This window comes from Seriola aureovittata, chromosome 11, assembly GCF_021018895.1.
Source record: "Seriola aureovittata isolate HTS-2021-v1 ecotype China chromosome 11, ASM2101889v1, whole genome shotgun sequence".
NCBI lineage: Eukaryota > Metazoa > Chordata > Actinopteri > Carangiformes > Carangidae > Seriola > Seriola aureovittata.
The window spans coordinates 14,942,178-14,956,083 of record NC_079374.1 but is presented as its reverse complement, the minus strand read 5'-3'; the positions used below and the strand labels follow the sequence as shown (position 1 = coordinate 14,956,083).

The window sequence follows — 13,906 nt, the reverse complement described above, 5'->3', positions numbered from 1 at the left end:
GTGAGAAAACCAGAGAGTTGAGATTCTGTCCTCTGTTGCAGTAGTCCTCAACCTTGGGCCTTGGAACCTCTAAAAAGGGGTTGCAAGATCATCAAGACATCTGAGGGGCCATGAGATAGGAGATAGGAAAGCAGAAAAAAACATGTTTATCAAACTTTTTTCCTGTATGTTATTGAACAAGTTTACTTTTTCAAGTCTCTAAATAATTAATTAAATTACTCTCAGATGGAGGAATCAGTCATCAGTTGAACTGGTCACCACCTGTTGATGTACCATATGCAAACTGTGAGAAGGGATCCTATATAGACATAACTTTGTTTTAAGGGGTCGCAAGTCCCAAATTTTGTACCCATTGCTTTATTGGATTTTGTGTTGAATCTGGTCAGTAGTATTGAAGTGTGGATACTTTATAAATGTGCAATATGTGTATGTGTCTTATATGCATATGGGCTTAACTTGCGTATGTTCCATCCACCATCTGCCCACCCACCTGCCACAGCCCCACTGAAATCAACAGGTGCTGATTTACACAGCCTGCACTTGCCCCCACCAGCTCATACTTAAAAACATATTCTAGAGGGCAGTATTCTCATGGTTTGTGTTGATATTTGGCAATTCAAAATAGGTTGTTTTTGTTAGGTTGAATTAAGGTTGATTAAAAAACAATGTTCAGAAGTACATTCTATAAATATACAAATTTGTTTGTTATTGATCTTCACAGTACAAGAGCTGTTTGGTTGCATTCTGGGATAAATTTAGACCAGGACTGACTCATAATTGGAAGCATTTCTTGCCCATATCATTGCCAACTCCATTTTACAAGCTTCAGGTCTGCCAGAATTCCACATGACAAAATTAGGTGTGCAGAGCACACCAAACTGTTTGTTAAATCCTTCTTTTATGCAATATAATTTCCCTAGTGTGGCATTTTAAAGCTAATTTCAAATCAATGACAAACTGATAAACTTCACTTCATGCTTTGTGAGCCAATTAAACACTATAATTAGTGTTAATTTTTTTCCCCGCTTGTTTAATGAATACAGAAATTAGGCCAGACCTGTCAGCCGGCTTGGCAGTAATCATGTTACCATGAGCCTGGATTTTTTGAGACAACAGCTGTGATGAAAATCTTTTATCCAGAGAAACACTGGTAGAACCTGGCCTCCACGATCTGTGTGTGATCCTCTCTGTTGTTTTCCTTTCTAGAGGTATTTACAGAAATCATTTCTGCTTTGTCGGGACACTTTTAGTGTTGAGTTATAACTCTCTTATCTGGATCATCCAGGTCAGATGTCGTCCTCACAGTCTCAGTTAGCGGGTGCGGACGGCAAAGGAGACAGTAGAGAGAACAGTTCAGTTGACTTCAGTAAGGTATGGTATAAAGCTTGTACAGCTTGTTGTCCTGTTTAATTGTGTGTTTCACCTGTTTGTATGTTTCAAACAATGAACAGCAGGTCTTGGTCTTTTTTAATGGACAGGTCATCTAGTCAGGGATTAGGATTATAACCATGTTAAATATTCTAAAAGTCATTCAGTACTGATGATAACCACATGACAACTACACACAGCAAAGACAAAGATAAAATCCTTGTTGAAACCTTTTGCATAATGTATATGAGTTTAACCTTTTATCTGGGTCAGATTTTGAACTGTTTCATGTACTTTAGCCTGTTTAGTGAAACAGTTATAAAACGTGCACTGCCTATAAGGAATGTATTTTTTTAACAGTTGAAATGAATGTCAATCCATAGTAGTTTTTTGTATACATACAGACAGGTGACAAATTAAAGGAAAAAACGAATAAAGAGTCTTAGTTAGGTGTTGGGCCACTACGTGCCACCAGAACAGCGTCAGTGCACCTTGGCATTGAGTCTACAAGTCTCTGGGACTCTTCTGGAGGGATAAACACCATTCCATTCTTCCAAAAGATCCACCCTCATTTAGTGTTTTGATGATGGTGGCGGGGAGCGCTGTCTAACACGTCGTCCCAAAATCTCCCGCAGGCATTCAATCAGGTTGAGATCTGGTGACACGAAGTCCATGGCATGTGATTGCATGTGAATTTTCATACTCATCAAACCGTTCACTGACACCACATGCCCAATGGAAGGGAGTATTTTTCTTACAATTTATACTGTACATTCCTGATATTTTTTTAATTGACACACATGGGAAAATAATCAGTTTTAACTATGAAACTTTCAAAATTAGCACTATGCCAGAGTTGATGTAAGTGATGACCCATCAAAGTATCAAAGCAATTATTTTGTATAGATCTAGTTCCCCCAGAGCTGTATGAACAAACAACACTCCAGTCAACACTTGTTATCTCCACATAATTATCTCAAAAAATCAACACGTTCAATATACAGAGATTTCCTGTTCAGTGCAGTCCCGCTGCATTTAAGAGTGAAAAGCAGATATACTATAAGAGGATCAGTGTCTTAGTCAGGGTCAGCTTTTACACACTTATAGGCATCATATTTATAGGAAATGAAAGATACCTCATCTTCAAATCAAATATTATGCAATAGGTTGAGCTAATAGCTACATTTCAATAATCTTTTGTAATATTTAATTGTAACACTTATATGAATTGTTCTATGACACATAAAGCCTGGACAGCTGGACTATATTTAGATGACAATCCAGAGAAATCATTGCATTTATGGCTTAGTGTGTGGATAAACAGTAAAAAATAATGGCATATTTATAGATTGCACTTTCAAATGTGAATGATTTGTTTTTACTTGTCAAAGCATGCTCTCGGTCAAAGCCGCTTAAACCATAAGATAACTGGAAAGGGTGTTGGGGACTTTTATATGATACTCTAATCAGTGTATTGTGTGTCCTCTTTCAGATAGACCTTCATTTCATGAAGAAGATCCCGGCGGGAGCTGAAGCCTGTAATGTGTTAGTGGGAGAGCTAGAATGTCTGAACAAGCCTGTGGTGGCGTTTGTCCGCCTTTCACCAGCAGTTCTGCTCAACGGGCTGGCTGAAGTCCCCATCGCCACAAGGTTAATACAGGCTGATAGTGTAACACCCGCTCGACCTCCTCTGCTAATATCTCTTATTAACCCCGCTGACCCATTTATGACCTTTATAGTAAATATGCTGTTATGGTGGTTGAGATTCAATTTTGATTTGATAATGCTTTTAAAAATAGGACAGTTCAAAGATCTTTTTTTGCCTTTAGGTTTCTGTTTATTCTCTTGGGGCCCTCGGGTAGAGCGCCTCAATATCATGAGATTGGAAGATCCATTGCAACACTTATGACAGATGAGGTAAAAATTCCTCACCGAACCCCTTATTTCCAATCAACATCCTATGGATTTTTTTTTATTTTTTATACACAAATGTTTTCAAAAGGAGGGTGGATTGGTTTCAATGTCAACCAGATGTCGAACTCAGATTTTCTGCAGGCACTTTGCATAAATTCACAGTCCAGCAGAGCTCAACAAATTACTGAAGTGATGGAACATTTCTCAGCATGAAACACAGCTCAGCGCTTCTATGACATGCTTTTGGCCATTAGTCAGTCATCATATCCTCCTTTTTTGTCTGGGATTTAGGCTGCCATCCATCACTGAGGAAAAGATGGGCTTTATTATACACTCTTTGGAATGAGTAGATTTGAGGAATGAGATTTGACAATTTTTCAGCAAGCAAGTGATTAATACTGTCTCACAGCGAGTAAGTCCCATGTTTTAGTGTCCTAGCCTTGCTTATGTCTGTACAGAGTTTGTATAGTGTGTTCAACACATGTTTATATGGACTTAAGTTGACTAGAGACACTGTGAATTCATGGTTGAAGTTGGCAGACATCGAACATCGAAGTATATATGCTTCAAATGTAATAGGACTTGTGAGGCTTGCATACAGTGCAATGCACATGCACATACAAAAGCCCAACCTACCTTTCTGTTTCCAGGTTTTCCATGATGTTGCCTATAAAGCTAAAGACCGGAATGATCTGATCGCTGGGGTCGATGAATTCCTCGATCAAGTGACAGTCCTGCCCCCAGGCGAGTGGGACCCATCCATACGGATAGAGCCACCAAAGAATGTACCATCACAGGTTAGTAGGACTTCAGTTAGCTGGTTACCTTCTTTTCTTCTGGTTTAGATTTCTGTAACATGCCAACTTTAACAATCTGTACTTGAAAAAAGAACTAACTTGCTGTGCACTTTGTGAAACAGGAGAAGAGGAAGAAAAGTAACATTTTACCTAACGGATTAGTAGAGGGTGAGGAGGAAGAGGAGCACGATGGCCATGGTGGTCCAGAACTGGAACGCACTGGAAGGTGGGGGAGTCACAAAGGGAAGGACAATGTGCAGTATTTGTGTTGAAATTCTGATCTGATCAGTAGAATAGCATAAAGTCTATAAACAGAAGTAAAGAAATATTATTTTAAGTAACCTCATACTAAACTGCAAATATGCAGTGCTGATGTACTACACCATGCAACCTACTCTCTACAGTCACTACTCTCCTGCAGAGAATTGATTTACATCTCAACTCAGCCTCCTGAGCTTCACACTGCAATACATTTATTTTGTTGTGATTTGTAATATATAAAGAAGAAGCAGTGCTGCTAAATAGGATATGAGATTTTGTTGTTTGTTTGCTCCTTCAACTGAGTTATTTTGTAAAATATTGGCATTTTTTTGAGTGTTTAGAGCTTTTACTTAGGTGTTCAACATGAAATATAGTCATTTGGCATTGGGTTCTATATATTGCCTGGAAATGTGGATAAAATTTAAGTAAATTAATGTGCTTCAAGGTTTATTTGACACTACTCTTTACTTACTGCAGGTTTTCTGCATTGGACAAAACAAAAAACAAAAATCAAGCCCATAAAACTGAAAAACACCACTTTTCTGCAGACTCTATGCTGTAATACTCATCGTCTATTTCTGGGTAAACATGGTCTGTAGTTGTAGTCATAAAGTGGTTTCCATAGAAACATCCTGCCTTGAGCTCTCTATTTGCAACTAGCCTGCTGTAGTACAGGGAAAATCACACTAAACCATACTCACAGTTGAACACTGGGAAGGGGGCGGTAGAAGAAAGGGAAGTTAAGGAAACCGAAAAAAAAATCTTGCACACTTTTAAAAGAAAACGCTGAATACTGAACAACTTAACTTCTTTTGTTGCTGGAGAGAATCGTTTATGCTTTGAAAATGAAAATTTCACAAGTCAATTAGCAACACAAGTAGCAAATTTCTCTTTATATTCCCAGGTGGTTTGGTGGTCTCATTCTGGACATCAAGCGAAAGGCACCCCACTACCTGTCCGACTATACTGATGCGTTTAGTTTGCAGTGCGTGGCCTCCTTCCTGTTCCTCTACTGTGCCTGCATGTCCCCTGTCATCACCTTTGGAGGACTACTGGGCGAGGCAACAGAAGGACGCATAGTAAATCACCTGCTCTTTCCTCTAAATGTTCACAGCTTTCTGCCAAGACTAGTTGTACACTGCTGTGCACTGTGCTAGCCCTTCAGATCATAAACCAGGAAACAGCTGCAGTTCAGTATGATAAAGCCTTTGAAGGTAACTTTCATTCGGTAATCTTTCTGTCCTCTTTCCATTTTCCAGAGTGCAATTGAGTCGTTGTTTGGAGCCTCGCTGACTGGAATAGCCTATTCCCTATTTGCTGGGCAGCCCCTTACCATCCTGGGCAGCACAGGGCCAGTGCTTGTATTTGAAAAGATATTGTTCAAATTCTGCAAGTACGTTTCGATTTAATGTGACTGCACATATAAATCATTCACTAAAGGACCAGTGAACTCGGATCATTGCATCATTTTGTGATTACATGTCCGATGCTTATCAGATTGCTGCTGGATAAATTTTGTGAACATCAATGTACCATCTCCCAAACATCTGGCCTTCTATAGATCATTTATTGCATCACATTTCATTGTGTTAATGACTTTCTTCAATCTGCCACATTGCAAATACTAAATAATCAATATATGATGTGATTTGATATGTTCCACAATGATTGCTTCCCTTTTTATCTCCACATAGGGAATATGGCTTATCCTATCTGTCACTGAGAGCCTGTATTGGTCTGTGGACAGCTTTCCTCTGTATTGTGCTGGTGGCCACAGATGCAAGTTCCCTCGTTTGTTACATCACGCGGTTTACAGAGGAAGCCTTCGCCTCTCTCATCTGCATCATCTTTATTTACGAAGCCTTGGAGAAACTTATTCACTTGGGCGAACACTATCCCTTTAACAAGAACAACAACCTGGACAAACTCAGCATGTACTCGTATGTGCACAATTATTCTCAAACGGGCTATACTGTTTTAAAATAGTAAAAAAAAAAAGAAAGAAAAAAGAATGATTACTGAGTACATTTCTTGGAGGTACAGTAAATCCCTGACAGATAAGGGATTATTTAGTCACCCAGATGTTCATGTGCTTCCACAGATGTTCATGCGTTGAGCCTTCTGACCCCACCAATGGCACCCTGAAGTATTGGGAGATCAACAACGTCACTGCCTCAGAAATCTACTGGGAAGCGCTGGAGGTCAAGGTACTAGACACGCCTTCAGTATAAAAACAAAATGAAACAAACAGACAAACAAACAAAAAAAAAACAATAGGACAATAGGAATCTGTCATTCATCCATGGAGTTTTAAATGCACACAACAGCAGGGATGATTAAATTACACAAAGACAGACTGAAAAGAATACATTTAGGTTTTTCCACCTTAAAGTGGCATGCTCTCCCAGATAGAGCTCAACAGAGGAGATTAAGGGCATGTGGGCTGGATTATATTGGATTACTCATTGCAAATCACTCTAAAAGCACATTTTTTTGGTACTTCGTTAAGTTTGTTTTTTTTGGCGGCCATGGATGCTCATAAACCCCTGTTTGTGGAAGCCTGGAATCTGCTGAAGCTGGTGTATTGCTAATCATATGATTACCCTGAATAACTGCCCTCTACCTGTTGTTGCAGGACTGTATTGAAAAGCGAGGCGAGTTTGTGGGCAGCGCCTGTGGCCCGGATGGACCCTATGTTCCTGATGTCCTCTTCTGGTGTGTCATTCTCTTTTTTTCTACTGTCTTCATGTCCGCCTTCCTCAAGGAGTTCAAGTTCAGCAATTACTTTCCCACAAAGGTACGGTGCATCCTTCATGATCTTCACATTATTGTGCTTAAATGTTCCAAGCATGATGACAAGGCTTCATTTTCTGCCAAACAGGGCTTTGGTCATGCAGTATGGTGCAGTGGTACACTCTAGTGGTGTGATGTGGGTACTGCGTGATAGAAGGAAAATTGACAATGAAGAGTCCAGTTTGCTGCAACCTTTTTGTTTGAGTTTACATTAGGTAAAATAAAGGAAACTGTATTAATGAAGAGCATTTTGAATCATTTTTCATCAGGTGAGGTCCATCATCAGCGACTTTGCTGTTTTCTTCGCCATCCTTACAATGGTCTTAATCGACTACGCCTTAGGGATTCCCTCTCCAAAGCTAAAGGTTCCCAGTGTGTTTAAGGTAAGAAATTGTTTGTCAGATTTGATTTTACAAATTGCTAAGTTACATCATCATTTTTCAACAATCTACTACTTAGGTCAAACCAACTAAAATAATTTTTTTATAAGCCAACCAGAGATGATCGAGGTTGGTACATCAACCCGCTGGGGCCCAACCCCTGGTGGACGGCAGTCATAACGGTGCTCCCAGCTCTGCTTTGTACCATCCTCATCTTCATGGACCAGCAAATCACAGCCGTCATCATCAACAGGAAGGAGCACAAACTCAAGGTACATTCCTGTCCCAGCTTTGAACTCTGGCAGTAGACTGCATTAGTAAGATGGCTGGTGTAGTGTCTTGCCGAAAGTACATCAGAATTACACATTTTCAACTTCATGCGCTGGTCTTTTCTCCCCCTCAGAAAGGCTGTGGGTACCACCTGGATCTGTTCATGGTGGGGGTGATGCTTGGTGTGTGCTCTTTGATGGGGTTGCCGTGGTTCGTAGCAGCCACCGTCCTCTCCATCACTCACGTCAACAGCCTGAAGCTTGAGTCAGAGTGCTCAGCTCCTGGTGAGCAGCCCAAGTTCCTCGGCATCAGAGAGCAACGCTTTACTGGCCTCATGATCTTCACCCTCATGGGCAGTTCTGTCTTCATGACATCTGTGCTGAAGGTCAGTCACATTTTCTTTTTATTATTTGTCTGTTTCGATGTGTGTGTTGTTATTCTCCCTGTATTATCTGTTCTTTTTCTTGAAGGCATTTTGATATTCCTTGTGGTATTATGATCTCTTGGCTAATATAATGCTTTTATTGTTCTTCAGTTCATTCCTATGCCTGTGTTATATGGAGTATTCCTTTACATGGGAGCGTCTTCTCTCAGAGGCATTCAGGTAAAATGATTTGAGCTTTATTGCATTTAATGCAGCTTTTTTTTGACACATTATATGGTATCACTACATGAGGAAACAGAAGGATGTACCACTTGCACCATTTGATGTTTGAAATGAATGCCTTTGCAATTTTCAATGGTTTTAATACTACATCTGACTAAGTGATAATTAAAGGAGACATTTTTTTATCATGTAAATTTTGTTAGTTTCTCTGCTCACAATTGACATGAAAACAATGATCTGCGCTCCCATAAATGTGATTAAGAAACACCTGTACTGAATTTGAGTTGTTTTTTATCTGTGTGACTGAGATTAGACACAGAACTGGTCAGTGTTGTTAATTTGTAGACCCTTTCACCAGATAATCTGTATAGGCTGTTAACTCTCCCCAAGCCACAATAGGGGATCGCCTCCATATTGTCTGGCTGCCTAGAAAAAAGTGTTAATTGGCCACTAGTGTGTTCCCAGCATTTACAGAACACCTGACTGTGATTTAATTGCCTGCCCTGTTTAGCCTACTTCTTCTTTTCTTCAATTTGGAGTACTTTCTATTATTGGTTTTGAAAATTATATTTAAATTAAGACAAAAATATTCTTATCAGGGGATCCAGCCCATTGTAGTTACACTATAAGCAAACACAGCATTTACCTTTTACTTTTAGCGTGTTAGGTGTTGGACTTTCTCCGCCAGCTAGTCAATAACTTTGTCTGTTTGGTGTCATGTTGGGGAAGCAGTGTATTGTAGGTTTACAAGAGCTTTTTTGTTTAAAACAGCTGATAATAGCAGACTCAGCCGTGTTTAACTGATGTTTGTTGCTCTTAAGACTTTTACATCACATGTATATACGTTAGTTACACACGTAAGTTGTTGTAACCCAAATACAAAACATTGTTGAAAGATCATTTAAGAATTGTTAATCATTTGTCCTCTCCAGTTCTTTGACCGCCTGACACTGTTTGGTATGCCGGCCAAGCACCAGCCAGACTTCATCTATTTACGACATGTGCCCCTGAGGAAGGTGCACCTGTTCACCATCATCCAGCTCACCTGTTTGGTTATGCTCTGGGTCATCAAGACCTCCAAGGCTGCCATTGTCTTTCCTATGATGGTGTGTAAACTGTTCCAATTATACCATCTGCAGGCCCATCACACAATATGCACACTTTCACTACACACCTAACTAGTGTTAACAGGGCTCAGTGTGTGAGTACAGGTATGTCAGTGGGGTCAGCTCAGCACTAGTGTAGGAGTTAAATTGTAGACACATTATTAAATGACTTAAAATTTTGGTAGGGATCATTTCTCCTTGATACATTTTAAAGACAACGTTGCAGGTTTTTGTTAATCATTGCACCTGCCACAAATAATTTGGCCTCTTAGTCTTACGTTGCTTTGAAATGTGCAGGTTGTCAGAGATATTTTCCCCAAAAAACAGAACACCATATACTGTATATAATGTTTCGTGTGGTAAAAAATATATGAAGCTTTGCTGCAGTTCATGTGGAAGTTGTTGAAAGTCACATACACCTTACACCTTCTAACTATACACATCCATGACCTAGCTCAAATTGAGAAAATTTAAACTGATTTGGCTGTTTCTCTTTCTGCATATACCCCATTTTTCAGCATTACCTATTTGCTGCTGCCACCATTTCCTGTTTCCCATTTAACTAAATTTAACTCCATCTTATGTCTTCAGCGTAGCACGCTCCTTCATTAACGCATGTGATTTTTGCGCACTCAGCTGTTTTGATTCTGTGTGACCTGCAGGTGTTAGCTCTGGTGTTTATCAGGAAGCTAATGGACTGTATCTTCAGTAAGAGAGAGCTGAGCTGGCTGGATGACCTCATGCCAGAGAGCAAGAAGAAGAAGCTTGAGGATGCTGAAGAGGTGCTGTTGTCTATCATAAACTATATACTTTTTCACCACAAAATGCCTGCCAGTGTTAATTTCATTTTATTAATATTCACATGCATTTAAAGTGTGTTTCATTCAATCTTCAGGAGGAGGAGCAGAGTATACTGGCAGAAGATGAGGGAGTAGTGCAAGTGCCATTAGAAGGCTACAAGTAAGTTATATTACACACGTGAAGTTTTAAACCAGTCAGCTGGTTTCACTAAATTCCATTTATGAACAGCACATTTTTTAAATCTGTAAATTATTACCTGGCTTCTCTTTTCACAGAGGAATACCCATTATTAACATCACAGATGAAATGTCAAAGGGTTCTTTTGGAAATAGTTGGAATGCCAACGGCTAAGACTTTTGAGAAAGAATCAAGTCTTCAGAACATAATGGTAAGACATTTTGCACTGTTGAATATACAGAAAACTCAATCATTATAACTCCTCGTCGGTTATTACAAATTAGGCTACTCAAGCAACATCCAAAAAAAAAAAAAAAAGAATCCCAAAAACCTATGTGTGGGCACTAATAAGCTGAGTTAAACATTTCAATAAGGAAATAGTGCTAGTATTTATCCACAAGGTTGGCTGCCATTTGCTCATTAAATCTTTGGCTTCCTGTCCTGGTGGCATATGCTTCATGTTTATCTGTGACTGTTTTAATTTACAGAAATCTTTCTAGGAAGCAGTGTGAGAGTCCCAATAAAAGCCCAGCTATATTTTTTCAAAACCATAAAAGTAAAAGAAAAAAAAGTCACTACGTACGTGTTTCAAAAATGTTCTCCATCCATGTCTGTTTAATGCAGTGAAGTGAAGAGGCCCAACGTGCTGCCGGTTACCTGCTGTTTTAGGTTAAGTCCACCCCTCTTGATATGAACACAGCCCATTCACCATTAATTGATGCAAGTTTTTGGAAATTAGAATCAAAAGGAATTTAAAGGGATAGTTCAAAGTGTTGAAAATATGCTTATTTGCTTTCTTGCCGAAAATAAAATGAGACAGTCAATACCACTCTCATGAATGTACGATATATGACGCTGTCGCCAGCAGCTAGTTAGCTTAGCTTAGCACAAAGAGCGGAAACACAGGGAAACTGCTAGCCTGGCTCTGTCCAAGGGTAACTGAATCTGCCTACAAAAAACCATGAGTAAAAATGATCTGCTGTGTTACGTGCTGGACTATTTCTTGGCCAGGTGCAGTATCATTTTTACATTTTGGTCTTTGTACTAGTTACTTTGTAGATTTAGAGTTGTTACTTACAATATGATCTAATAATTCAATACAATATAAACAGTAGGATGACACTCTGGAAGGGGCCGTACTGTATAATGAGTTATTTTACTTTTGTGACTATAAGTGCATTTGAATGATAATACTTTTACTCAGCTAAAATTTTTTAACTTTTACTTGTAATACAGTATCTTTACTCACAGTGTATTGACACAGTGTTGACATAGCCTACTGTATATCACCCGATTGTACATTCATCTTTTCTTTCTTAAAGCTAACAGTATACCACAACAGTCACAGTTCCTCACAAAATGAGAGTGCAAGATGAGAAATGTAAGACGAAGAAGATGAAGGACAGTGTTGTGAGTCTTTGTCACTGTCCCTTCTGTGTGTTTGTAGAGAAATCTGCATCATGTGCTGCAATTTATGAATCCTTCAAGTTTAGTTTTGTAAATGTATGTGTGTAAGTGAATAACCGTGTTATCTGATGTGTCACAAATTATTATTCTGCCTGTTCATGAACCAGTGAAACCTACTTTATAATTTTCTCATGTCGTTAAGGTCAAATTGTACTTTCTAAATCTAGATACTTTATTGCTCCACTCAATGTAAACTACAAAAATGGAAAAGGTTGGTCTGTTTTCAAGTTTGTATTTATTTTAGTATATACTTTGTATTTTGAGATACCATCATATTAATATATCCTTGAATTCTTTATCTATTTATATACTGAATCCCTATAATTCTCTAATCTTCAAGTTCTCTTTAGACATTGAATATAATGTGAAATTAAATATGAAGATCTAATAAATATTTTATAAGTCTAAGGTCATTCTTGACAATAACCATGTAAAAACTTTCTAAAAAGCCATACGTAAATGTATAAAATTGTATAACATGCAAAAGTCTGCAAAACACATATTTCTGATGTGTGTTTATGGGACCAATTTTATTCCCACCTAATGATTGTGACTAGCAAGCCTAAATGCTTTAAAATACATTTACTAAAGGACAATATACATCTGTTCAGAACCAAATACAGAAGCACTTTTCTTTTGCTAGAATATACTCAAATATTTGTATGAGAAAATGATTTATCTATATTTATTTTGTGGAATAAAATAAACATGTTTGCTACAGAATACCTCGTAGCCTAACACAGACTTACAGTATTTTGCTTCCTTGTGTCAGTGTATTGCTTATATTGTAAATGTACATTTAAATAATCTCATAATGTGTTTCAAAGATGGTATGAAGTTAAGTTGTCATAAATTAAAAAGCTTTGTGACAAAGGAATTTAAGCCTAAAACATTCAAATCCTAATCTGAGAACTACAGTGAGGTTGTAATATTGGAAAAAACTTAACAAGCACAATTTTATTATGTATATTTTGTCAGTGGTATTAATAAATTTCTAAGAGCACTCGTTTGTCTTGTTATTGTCACATACATTCAATCCTAACTTTGCACTGCAACAATGGAAAGATGGGTACATTTTACAGTACTAGTACAAAACACAAATGTAATGCATGGCTCATGATTTAATATGTGAATTCATGCAGGATATGTAATGAATTTATGCTTTCTTGTTACTTGCAACTGGTTATCCTACCTATGCTTATAGTGAATCTGCAAGTAATAATTTGTTAATTAGTATTATGACTTGAGGGGACAGAAGTCAACCAGGTAACTGGTGAGTAATGGTGATTTTGTGTGAAGTAATAATAAAATGAGGAACACTTCATGCACCTTTTTCACACTGTGTCAAGTCAAATTTATTTATAAGGCCCAATATTGCAAATTAAAAAAAAAAAAAAAAATTGCACAAAAATTCAAACAAAGATGCGTCATGGGTGTTTATCAATTCTTGATCAGTAAACACAGTCTTTTACAGTATCCTAGCTACTTAAACAATATTGTTTAGGCTCAAACCACATCAGATCAGCTGTCAAATGATTAAGTGGGTGCACAAGTGTGGTAATTATTGACATAGTACCCGCTGAGCAGGAATGCCCATTTCTAACCTTCAGAGATTTGGCCCAGACAGGAGTGGGCAGGGCTTTTGTAATCAACAGATGGTTTGATGCGCCACAGATGACAGTTTCGAGATGTGGCACATCCCTCAGCATGTCAAACTGCTGGCTCGTGAATTATTGTTTTGTGTCAGTGCCAGGAGCAACTCAAGAGTATCGACCCAGTCAGTGTTCCCATTAAGTCCGACTTGATTGACATAATTTCCTTTTCTTTCATTTAGCATAACCCTCCTTGGCGTGCTGTCAGAGCATCGCTGGGAAATCCTTCTCCAGTGAACAGCTGACAGGTGACACACATCATCTTGTTACCAGGTAGTAATCCCAGAGCACATTTTTCCCTGGAGAGCAGCGT

The 13,906-nt window shown here is 38.5% G+C and overlaps 1 protein-coding gene across 3 annotated transcripts in view; it reads left to right on the top strand.

Moving 5' to 3' along the window:
- The window catches only part of slc4a10b (solute carrier family 4 member 10b), a 25,302-nt gene extending 11,396 nt beyond the window's left edge, over nucleotides 1-13,906 (top strand). Inside the window, exons 8-26 of one of the 3 annotated variants that reach the window (XM_056388813.1) lie at nucleotides 1,286-1,371; nucleotides 2,861-3,018; nucleotides 3,198-3,285; nucleotides 3,933-4,079; nucleotides 4,202-4,305; nucleotides 5,245-5,419; nucleotides 5,600-5,733; nucleotides 6,035-6,280; nucleotides 6,442-6,547; nucleotides 6,976-7,137; nucleotides 7,403-7,516; nucleotides 7,624-7,785; nucleotides 7,917-8,168; nucleotides 8,319-8,387; nucleotides 9,323-9,496; nucleotides 10,159-10,278; nucleotides 10,392-10,456; nucleotides 10,573-10,685; nucleotides 13,776-13,906. In XM_056388813.1, the coding sequence (XP_056244788.1) occupies nucleotides 1,286-1,371; nucleotides 2,861-3,018; nucleotides 3,198-3,285; nucleotides 3,933-4,079; nucleotides 4,202-4,305; nucleotides 5,245-5,419; nucleotides 5,600-5,733; nucleotides 6,035-6,280; nucleotides 6,442-6,547; nucleotides 6,976-7,137; nucleotides 7,403-7,516; nucleotides 7,624-7,785; nucleotides 7,917-8,168; nucleotides 8,319-8,387; nucleotides 9,323-9,496; nucleotides 10,159-10,278; nucleotides 10,392-10,456; nucleotides 10,573-10,648 (2,438 nt within the window). In that variant the 3' untranslated portion in view covers nucleotides 10,649-10,685; nucleotides 13,776-13,906. Of the gene's footprint in view, nucleotides 1-1,285; nucleotides 1,372-2,860; nucleotides 3,019-3,197; nucleotides 3,286-3,932; nucleotides 4,080-4,201; nucleotides 4,306-5,244; nucleotides 5,420-5,599; nucleotides 5,734-6,034; nucleotides 6,281-6,441; nucleotides 6,548-6,975; nucleotides 7,138-7,402; nucleotides 7,517-7,623; nucleotides 7,786-7,916; nucleotides 8,169-8,318; nucleotides 8,388-9,322; nucleotides 9,497-10,158; nucleotides 10,279-10,391; nucleotides 10,457-10,572; nucleotides 10,686-11,098; nucleotides 12,945-13,775 lie in introns of those variants that run through there. The other 2 variants (XM_056388811.1, XM_056388810.1) reach the window with 2 other exon arrangements.